We start from the raw sequence: 11,497 nt of genomic DNA, 5'->3' as shown, positions 1-11,497 counted from the left end.
GAATTCTGGTTTTTCTTGTATTTTTAAAAATGTTTGTGTGTATCCCCTGGTCTCCCCTACATCCACTGTTTAGAAGGCACTTAGCTGAACTTACCTGTCAACTCTGGTCGAGTATGATTTGCAAAGTTTATAAATGCTGCCCTTTCCGTATAAAACAAAACAAAACAAAACAAAACAAAAAGAATTCATCGGGTCTTTTATGTTTCTGCTAAATAGATACAAAACCCTTTCATTGTAGCCCATTGTTTTCTTGTAAGTTTTAGTGGGATAATGTAATTAATGTGAAACTACGGATAGTCTATTGCAGAGAATTAAGAAAGAGGAAAATATGGGAATCTTCATTGTCAATGGAACCTGCAAGGTTCTCTTACTTTTTATTTGTACTCACAAATATATAATTTCTGCATTCTTCAATGTCTAGGTTTTGGTAATTTCAAAATAACCTGGGTTGGAGACAGAGGTCAGATGAGAATTTGGATGGAGGCAGGACCTGGTCTCAGCCTAGTAGCCATAATTGAGGTATCAAGGATGAAGTTAGGGAAAACCTGGTGATGAGAGTGTCTGCACATTTTGTGTGCTACTCATCTTGGAGACTATAGGCAGGCTATGCAATCCCAAAAGGTGCTAGACATGGCTGAGGGGGTCTTTATCCAACATCTACCACAAGGCTTATATTGATTGTTTGGGTTTGGTTTTTTTGTTCCTGGTTGGCTGGCTCCTCCCAGCATCTTGGGAAGCTCTCCTTGCCAGAAGGAAGGAGCATGGTGGTGTGAGCGCAGGAATCGTGGCAAGCTTTTGGAGTCGACTACTTTTCCGGGAATGTGTTTGACGTGAAGGTTTGCTCTGTCCCCGGAGTGAGGCTAGCTAGCCTGGGCCTAGGATTTGAACCAGGAGGCAGCCTTAAGCCCAAAGGGCCAGATTCAAATTGACAAACATTCTTTTAGGTGGTATAGCACTGGTCTGTGCGTTGCTGTACAGAGGTAACTCGTGGTTGCTGTGATGCTGAAGACTGTGACAGTGATGTGCCAATCGTGGTAATGGACACCCATGGTGGACAGTGTTGGCTGGAGCTTCCTGACTAAATCAAGCCTGGAAGCAGGAGCAGCTTCCACTTCCAAAATGGCTTGCCTCTGGAAACTCTATGTATGAAAAGTGCTCAGGCCGTTCATTCATAGGGTCGCTATGAGTCGTCTACGACTCGACGGCATCAAACAACAACAACAATGAGAAAAATGAACATTTAGAATTAGCCAGCTGGACTCAGTTTAGATGCTCTCACTTTTGTTGGCAACATTCAAGGCATCATAGTCAGGATCAAGTCAAACAGAAGTCTCCTCTCCATCAGGCCTACGTAAGGTGTTGACCTTGGCCACATCAATGTCATAGAGCTTCTTTAAAGCTTGTTTGATTTGTTGCTTATGAGCCTTGACATCCACAATGAACGCAGTATATTGTTATCTTCTGGAGCTCTGGTGGCCTAATGGGAAGAAGCTGCACTGCAATCCCAAGGTCATGTGGTTCAAATCCACCAGCGGTTCCATGGGAAGATGGGCAATCTCCTCCTGTGAGATTAACTGCGTCTGAAAACCTGCCAGAGAGTCAGCTAGAGGTCGGTTCCAACTTGAGGGTACACAACAACAATAATAATTATTATTGTCTAACTTCTTCCTGGCTGGCGCAGTGGTCAGGGGAAACTTGATGATGTAGTGGCCAAACTTGTTTCTCCTGGACGCTCTTCCAGGTCTATGTGGACTGCCGTTGGAGTCTCAGTGCCTTAAGCCTCTGGAAAGTGGGTGACGTGTGGATCTATTTTTTTCTGGTGGTTGTGGATGCCCTTCACTACTTCCTTCTTGGCCTTTAACACCTTTGCTTTGGCTTCAGTTTTGGAAGCGGCAGAGATTTCCTTCTTTGCTTTCAGTGCAATCTTTGTAGAAGATGGATTCTATTGTTCTTTTTTAAAAACAAAGAATTTATTTTTTATTTTCTCAGTCTATAATTCTTTAAAATGAAATTACAAGGAAATCAATAATAAAATGTGCTTCTAAACAAAAGAAAATGCTTGTCACGTTTTTTTGTATTTATTATCAGTTTGAAAGCTACTTTGATAAACTCAAATACAACAAAACACAACATCATATTGACTAAAATATATCTCACAGTTAAAATGAGGTATTCTGGCTTTACAATGTTCTAAGTTGAATTAAGCCATTTAATCAAAGTTACAAGGGGAACAAAGGAGAAGATATATATGAACAATTACTTCCTCTGGTGAGGGGCTGAAGCAAGTCAAGTGAAGGATGTACAAATATAAGATAAGCCATGAAATACATTGTAGTTTATCAAGCAGCATATATGTAAAATTTTAATTCTAGCCTTAAAATTGATATTGTTTATTATTAGTATCGTTTTTTTTTTACTTTGCAAACAGCATGCATTATAAATACAAAACAAGCAGTAGAGGACAAAAAATAGTATTAATAGAATTTATCAGATTTGCATATCATCTGAGTTGACTAAGTCTTAATTTCACTAAGACAACCTCTGCATTTTCTATCTAATTTCTGATCTGTGAGGTTAAGTGATATTAGAGTTGGCATATACACAATACCCATAATGCATACATAACCTGTACTTAAAACTCATTAATATTGGGCATAAACTGGTAAGTATAATAGCAGCAAGTTACCACTGTTGCTAAAGTCTGTTCTAAGTTTTATCATATTGGTACCACAGATTCATGACTGAAGTGTTATTAGTGCTATACTCATGTAAACAGCAAATGTACAAAGCTTACTAAAGCCCTATTTGACTTTTCAAAGTGCTGTGCTTCTCACTGGGCTCAAAGCTTAGCAGCAATCTCCTGCTATGTGAATTAAATATCATCCCCAGGTTTGTGCTCTAATCAGTTCTAGTCCTAGTTTTGGGGATGATAGGTGACAGGATATAGACTTTGAGAAAAGACCAATAACCACTGTGATAAAATTGTGTTTGGACTTCACAGTATGTATGTGCCTTTTATTGTCAGTCTGGCCAGCATCCTGTGATTTAACAGTAATCAGCAGATGATAAAAAAATGGTCAGGGGACAAGAGGAGGAAATGGCATTCTGAAAGGCAGATGTAATGAGAAGGAATGAGCTAGAGAATGCCTTAAAAGACTGGTGACTTGCCTCAACAGATTGTGGGACAGAGTTCTTAGAGAAGAGGGAAGGAAATTTTATCTAAGATATGAGTTTGCAAAAAATTCTAGGAACAAATTGTATTGGCTAGAAAGTTCTGGAACACTATTATCTCCACAGGGTAAGAAGAATTCTCTTCAAGTGTATTTAGTGACTAAAAGTGTGATAGCTGAATAAAAGCTATAGCATTTTGTAGTATATTCTTCTGACCTGTTAGAAGACACCATGGTCCAGTGGACAGTGCCACCATTTCTAGTATGAAGCTGGGAAATCCAGAGGACAAAGAGTAGGTCTCTTGGGGGCAAGAAAGAACAGCTTGATATAGTCTGGGAGTTATATTCAAGGTGCCAATTACTTCACTTATCACCTAATCAATTCCTTTCTGAGTGTCCCCAGGCAACCTTTGTGAGGGACAGAATTTTAGTGGCAGACACCATGGGGAACTCAAGGCAGAGGGCCAGTTGAGATGTACTACAAAGTTAATGGAATTTAAAAAATAGCTATATGCTATGCCAAACAAGGCCAGTTTACTACCCATTTGGATGTCTGCTGTTACTGATTTCTGTTGAGTGGGTTCTTTTGTTTGTTTGTTTTTGCGTAACAAGGCTATTTAGCACATATTTGGGAAAGTTCCCACTCAGGAGTCCATATATATGCTGGCAGATTTATTTCAGCCCTAATCATCTCATTTCACAGACAGCTAAAGGTACCACTCTTGAACAACACATATCATCCTACACACTTTTGGGAAATGAATCCAAGTAGCATTTTCCACACATGAGACAAAGCATTACAACAATGGACTCAAATCAAAAGCATTTAAGCTAAATCTTATTATTGTTGTTGTGTACTTCTGAGTGGACTCCCACTCATGGTGATCATGAATGGGACACGACAGAGGGTAACTGCCTATCAGGGTAACTAGGCTATAATCTAGCTTAACCACCAGCACCTAGGCCCCTTACCGAAACACAAGGGACCTTGTATTCGGGGTCAATTGAAGTTTGCAAAAACACTTGGGTCTAAAGTAATACATACCATCTTTTTAAAGATGAAAGGCCCAGGGATGACCTAGCAGGAGGCCAATGTCAGGCTTGCATCCCATTTATTAGGTCATCCTGTTTACCAGACCCTAATAGTGCATATCTGCAGTCAGCAAGTCACAATAGGGAATATTCAATACAAAAAACTCAATATGGTCTGAGTTGAAGCTGTGAGATAGTCTGACTTTGTGTAGCCCATTTTTTAACCCGGGAACATGAAAGAGTTACTTTTCCATCTTAATTTCTTTTTCTCTAGCTTTGTGTGGAAGCATCTAGCTGGGTCTCTTTGGGCAGCACTGTCAGTACTAAAATTCAGAAAACCAGAGACAGAAAAACCTAGCAAACCACAGAACTGCATTCAATTCCAGAAAGCTCTACTATTTTGCCTTGAACAGCAACAAAAACTTTCTGTTGGATGTGAATGTGAGAAGGTCATGAAGGGAACAACTGGGACTCTTGAGAGCCCATTTCCTGGGCTCAGATCTTGTGCTTTTGTTCTAGTTTATTAGAAATCCTGGGCTTGCTCTGTGGCATAAAGGTTCTTAACAAATTCCAGGGCTTAGGTTTGGACCTAAGAGAAAGGACCAAATTTAACTCTTAGACAGACTGATGTAGAGAAACAAAAATGGCATGAGCTTCTTAGATCTGCCATAAGTTTAAAATTTAATCTTCAATAACTTATTTCCTCCATTAACTGTCTTGCCTTCTAAGAGTAACTTCTGTACTCATCAAATCACAGTGGCATCTGCTCCAAGTTTGATCTTCAAGCTCTAATGTGATCTAACAGAAACCTCAGGTGGTTACCTTAGCCACAAAGTCATTGCAACACGGCCATGGAAGAAATGGTCCAGGTAGCCCTTGAAACTCCCAGTCTATTATTTCTAAATAAGCATGGCCCCTCCAATCCTGTGAAATGAAAGTCTTCTTTGGCTCAGGCGAGCTGATCCTTAGCTGCTCTTAAAGTTAATTCTAGGCAAGTGTGATAGCTTTGTTCTAGCTTTGTTCTGCACAGAATAGCCCACTGGACTTGTGAGAAAATGTGATATGGTGGCATCACCATCTTTGTTGTTGGCAGTTGGTAAAATGGGTCACAAAGTCAACATTAGGTTTCTCTCTGTCCTACCTCCTGACCTGAAACCTCAATTTTGGTTTCAGGGTCAAAGAGAAGAATGGACATAGTCTTAATCATATGTCAACCAATTATATTCTGAAGCAGAAACTCCATCAACTCAAGAGTGTTTATCAGAGAATTCATTATAAGTGATCCTTCTTCTCACTCCTTGTGCAGACTTCTGAAATGCAAGCCAGTCTGGTAGACCAATGCAGCATGGAGAAGGGGCCATATCAGCACTCAGCTGATTCTGTGCTTGCAGCCTTGCTGTGGTTTTCTGTGCTTTTGTGTCAAGCTTGATGATTTTTCCCTTATCCTTCAAACACTTAAGCTGTACTGAAACGTTACAGCCCAAGTGAAGCACAACTCTAACGTGTATAAAACCTAAAGGAGGAAATCAAGTAAACATTTCACTGAACAGTCAGCAGCCCTTGGGTGCCACTGACACCCTGTGAAGATACCTGTCAACACACCTGGCCTCATAGCACCAAGCACCTGGACAAAGCTGAGGCTCAAATAAAACAGAGCAGAATGATTCTCCTCTTGCCTCCTGATCTCTTTGCCAAGTTGTACAGGGTCTGGTGGTGTAGTCTGCAGGGAGCTGCACTGTTAACCCAAAGGTGGCACCTCTCAGGCAGTTCAAATCCACCAGCGGCTGCTCCTGGGGAGAAAAGGGGGCTGTCTCCTCCCATGAAATTATGCTTTAGAAACCCGCTGGAGGATCAGCTTTGAGTCTGTTTTGACTCAATGGAAATGAGTACAGGGTTAAAAGAGGAAAAACAACCTAATTCCTAGCAACTGATCCAGAATTAAAAACAGAATATAAAATAAATAAAAACAAAATAAAGCAAAACAAAATTAAAACCCTGAGATAAGGCCCAAGATTTGTGAGCTTGCCCCTGGAGTTTAATGTCAGAATTGAAAGGAAATACAGAGAGAGTGAGCACTCTCCTCCACTTCCCTCCAGAGAGAGCCCTACAAAATTGACAACACTGTCCTAAGAACCTCTTCAGAGAGGGGTTCAACCTTGAGAGAAGGGGAAATGAAGCCAGATGTTTCCCAGAGGCATTAATGTTGTGACCTTCTCAAGCAGTGGAAGCTAAAGATTAAAAAGGAAAGGCCGGAAGACTAAGAGTTGGGGATGTGCATGTGGATGCCCCTAAGATACCCTTCTCCTGCCCAACAAGTACACTGCAAAATCCAGATGAGGGCATCAGAGGACAGGAACCCAAAACTGGAGGGGCTGGGGGTATGGGGGCAAACAATCTTTATAAACAAACAATCTTTATAAAAGCACTCATCCATGTGAGATCTAGGGTCATTTCCCTTCCTTAGGGATTCTCATTCCGTGCTCAGGAGCATCAAAGCACACCCACTCCCCATGCCTTGTTTTATTTCTAGCACCTTTCCTTTTCAACCCTCTTTCGGAAGGTCAACCTCAATGACTAAGAGTCCTTCACGACCCATGTTATCTTCTGTCCCAGCACGTGGCTGAGTAGCAGCTTGTCAGATCTGGGCCGAGTGTCCACATATCCACCACCCTTAGCATGACCAAGGCAGGAGAGTTGGAGGTCACACACAGTCCTGAGATGCGTGATCCTGTTGTTGGGAGGAAGAACGTGGCAGCTTCTATCCTGGGTGAGAAAAGTTTGAGAAGCTCCTTTGTGAGTGCTTCTGAGAGAATAAGCACTGTAGGTACATAATCTATAAATAAATAAATAAATACATGAATAAATAAATAAATATGGACAGAGAGACACAGAGGGCTCTTTATAGATAAGCACCTCTTAGTAATAATAATTTTTTTTAAATCTCCTCTTGAGTTTCAAAGCTCTCATGCATTGGTGTCTATAGGCTCAATACACCTGCAGAATGTAGAATTATCAAAATAAGAACTGGCAATGTTCCAAACATCGGTGTTTCTCACTCAATGACCACGAGTCTTTCCAAAATGTTCCCGAGGTAGTCTTATTTTCAAGGAGTTGCAGAAAGGCTCTGAACCCACTCAGAGCTGCCTCCTTCAATGTCATTGCACTTCCCAACACGTCTTGCTTCTGCCTCTGTTCTATCACGGACCAGGTGCCTTGCATTTAGCATCGCATTCACAGTGCAGAACCAACTCCGAGGCAGAGAACGATAAAATGCAATGCCAAGATCTGTGCTGAAGATGCCACTCCAAAAAGGACTTTGCTAAAATTATGCAGGCACTTGCCTGGCAGCTATTTTAGGAAGAGCTACAGAATTAAATAGAAGGAATCTGGCATGCAACAGGCATGTACGTCTATCTTTTGTTGGGCCCCACAATTGAAAAGATTTCCCATCATTGTTCCCTTCACTTTTAACAAAAGGGCAAAAGAAACAGAAAGGAATCAATGTTTTAAAATTGGGAAACACAATTCCGGTATCAAGGGCAGTGCAACTGTTTACAATCTAAAGAAACTGGGTGAGCAGGTAGCAGCACAAGCTATACATGAACAACTTGTGGCTGAAACAACTTGGTTGTAGATAAATTGCACTCCTTAAGGAAGAAGTGATAACACCCAACATTTCTAGAAAGATCTAGTGCCAAACCTCTCCACAGCAAAAGACACCAGATTGGTGTTAGGGCTGCCCCACAGAGCATCCACACCTGTAATTAGCCATTCTTTTGACCAGAAATGCCTTTCTGCTATCAGCCCTTTCACTGGCTCAAACAACATCCTGGAGGACAACAGGGAAATGGGCCAAGTAGGGGACAATTAATACCCCAGAAGAACTTATCAAAAGACCCTATTTCCATATTCCATTCACTACCATGTGCCACTGGAGAGCTCTCAACCTTCATCATATGAAATATGCTTTCTTCCCTTGGACTTAAGTTTTTAAAAAAGTCTCTTTTGGGGAAAAATGCAATTAAAAGCCTTGTACGCAAATGGCCCAATGAGGAAGGAAAAATAAAATGCCCTCCTCTTTTGACTCACTGCACCATCACTGCCTAAAAACCATCTTAACAGGGACCCTTTCAGAACTCTACCCTGGATCAATAAATTCAATACTAATTAAACAGAAATATAGGTCAGCATTTAGCCAAAGCTCGGCCCTCCTGTAGGAGGTCATTCAATTCAATGACCGTCGTGGCGAAGTCCACCAGATCCACAAAGTCAGAGGTGATGATGTTGACTCCCATGGCTCCAGGCTTTTGCATTTTCACCCAGTCCAGGATAGCAGGGAGATTCCTACACAGAGGAGAATGTTGGGGGGAAGAGAGAACAGAGGGGTCAAGTTTAGAAGAATTGCTGCAGCAACAGAAACAAAACATTTCTGTTAACAGGACAAAAGTATGTCAATCAAAGCACAAGTCTCTGGAAATTCCTCCACTAAAGCCTTATATCGCTTTGCTTTGGGGATGAGGCAATCTGTTGTGTTCTACCCCCCACTACCCCCTCCCAATACACACACACCAGAAGATTTGTGCTATCCAGACTTTCTTTGCTGGAAGAGATTATTTGCCCAAGTGCTGGAGATACTATATCAACAGGAATTTTTAAAAAATAAGCTTCACCCAAGCGATTGGTGAGCTCTTTAATTTTTTAATTTAAATTAGAAAACATTTTGTTGTTGATTGTCTTTGAGTCGAGCATGACTCATAGCGACCCTATGAACAAAAGGCCTGAAGCTCCTCTAAACATTTTAAAGTTATAGAAAAGTGAAAAAAAAATTTACGTTTATGTATATCCACCAAGATTCTACCATTAATATTTTACTGTATTTGCTTAAGAACATCAATCCATCACTTTTACCTCTCATCAACCCATTTTATATTTAACCCATTTTCTATTTTTTGACAAATTATAACCACAAACATATACCCTAAATGCTTCAGAGTGCACATCACTGACTAGTTTGACTTTCTTTTGACATAAAGTGTTGGTCCAATAAAATGCACAAATCTTGGTGAATATTTGTTGAATTTTGACAAATATATACATCTTGCAACCCATGGCCCTAGAAAGGTATACAGCATTGCTAGCATCCAAGAAGGAGAGCTCTGGTGGCTTAGTGATAAGGGATTGTGCTGCTTAACCAAAGACAGGCAGTTCAAATTCACCAGCTGCTCCATGAGAGGAAGATGGGCAATCTACTCCCACGTGATTTACTCCTTCCGAAACCTGCTAGAGGGTCAGCTATGACTCATTTCCAACATGATGGTACGTAACAACAACAGCAGCAGCCAACAAAGTTCCCATATGCCCCTTCTCAGCCACCTGACCCCATCTTCTCAGAGGCAACTACTATTCTGATTCCTCCTTCCATCCCAGCTATCAATTAAATTTGCCTGTTCTACAATGTCATAGAAATCACCCAAGCCACCTTTATATAAAGCATCTTTCTTTCAATATCATGGTTCTGAAATTCATCCATTTTGTCTCACACACCAATAGTTTATTCTTATTATTACTGACCAGTATTACATTAAATGAAAAAACTATAGTTTGTTAATCCATTTTCCCCCGCTGGTTGCTTCCAGTTTTGGTATATTATAGTTAAAACAGCTATGAACATTCTTTTGTAAGTCTTTTTATAGATAATTTGTTTTCATTTCTCTTGAGTTAAACCAAGGAATGAAAGTACTGGCACAGAGGGAAGGCTCCCATTTGGTTTCACAAGGAACTGCCAGACCTTTCTCCAAAGAGGCTGTACTATGTTCTATTCCCACCAACAAAATATGAGCTTGCTGGTTGATTCACAGCTTCATCAAAATTTGGTGCTATCAAGTTTTTTTATTTTAGCCACTGTGGTTAGCATGTAGAATAATCTCACCGATTTAAAAATGCATTTGTTATTGATTAATGATGTTGAGCACAGTTAATTGATGAATCTTCCTCTGATCCTAATGTCACATTCTTTTTTTTTTCTTTCTTTTTCTTCATGATTTTACAAAAGTTTATTCTTAAATGTACAGCAGGCCCTAAGACAACACTTTGTTTTAACTATGGGTGGCAACAGATGTCATAGCAAAGAATGCAGATATTTTAAACAGGAACGGAAATAAAGTTCATCACTGCCTCAGTTACAAAGAAAGAATAGCTTATTCCTTGCCAGATTTCTTAATTCTTTTCCATGTGTGGCAGGGGATCTTTGCCCATGGCCTTTGCTTTTAGCTTCTGCAGTTTCTTCTGTTCTTCATTTTGTTTCCTTGGTCTGCTTCTTGGGCTGTTTCAAGGGCTGCTTCTTAACTAACACCTCGCATTCAGATATGGCTCTGCACCCGCTTCCCCAGGCTACGGGAGGTCTTCCTGAGTCGCCTGTGCCTCCACCACTATGCTGTGCAATTGCCACATTCTTCTTCACAGAGCAAGGCTTTCTGAATTATTTGTTCAGCCTATAGATTGAATAAGTATGGAAAAAGGATATACTTACTCCTTATGATCACCATTCCTAAGTTTAAACCACACAGTGGTCCCTTATTCTGTTTGGGTAACAACTTCTTAGTCTAGGTATAGATTTTGCATGAGAACAATTAAGAGTTCTGGAATCCCATTCTTTTTAATGCTAGCCATAGTTTGTGTGATTCACACAGTCAAATGCATTTCTATAGTCAATAAAACACAGATAGACATTCTTTTGATATTTTCTGCATCCAGCCAAGATCCATCTGACATTAGCAATGATATCACTGGTTCCATAGCTTGAATTTCTGGTAGTTCCCTGTTGATATACTGTTCTAATCATTTTGGGATGATCTTCAAGCAGTATTTTGCTTGTATGTAATGTTAATGATATTGTTTGATAATTTCCACATTTGGTTAGATCACCTTTCTTGGGAATGGGAAACAAATATGGATCTCTTCCAGTCGGTTGACTAGTCAGCCAACCATCCTCTAAATTTCCTGGCATAGACTGGTGAGCATATCCAGGGTTGCGTCTGTTAGATGAAAAACATTAATTGGTATCCCATCTATTATAGGGACCTTATTTTTTGCCAGTGTCTTCAGAGCAGGCTGAACTTCTTCCACTGTTACCATTGGTTCTTGTTCATAAGGTGTTCCCTAAAATTTTCAGTGCTGACCAGTTCCTTTTGGTACAGTTACTCTGTGTCTTCCTTTCATCTCCTTTTGATGCTTCCCGGGTCATTCAAGATTTTGGTCATGGCATCTTTCAGTTTACAACTTGAGGCCTGAATTTG

The 11,497-nt window shown here is 40.5% G+C and overlaps 1 protein-coding gene across 1 annotated transcript in view; it reads right to left on the bottom strand.

Moving 5' to 3' along the window:
* Positions 1 to 8,386: 8,386 nt before the first annotated feature.
* PLCXD2 (phosphatidylinositol-specific phospholipase C, X domain containing 2) overlaps positions 8,387 to 11,497 on the bottom strand; it is a 117,625-nt gene continuing 114,514 nt past the window's right edge. Inside the window, exon 4 of the mRNA XM_006895339.1 lies at positions 8,387 to 8,546. Coding sequence (XP_006895401.1) covers positions 8,387 to 8,546 — 160 coding nt within the window. The remainder of the gene's footprint in view (positions 8,547 to 11,497) is intronic.

This window comes from Elephantulus edwardii, unplaced genomic scaffold (genome assembly GCF_000299155.1).
Source record: "Elephantulus edwardii isolate Elephantulus edwardi_28Jun2011 unplaced genomic scaffold, EleEdw1.0 scaffold00165, whole genome shotgun sequence".
NCBI classification, from domain to species: Eukaryota; Metazoa; Chordata; class Mammalia; order Macroscelidea; family Macroscelididae; genus Elephantulus; species Elephantulus edwardii.
Note: the sequence above shows the minus strand (reverse complement) of the source record. Positions and strands in the feature narration are given on the sequence as shown.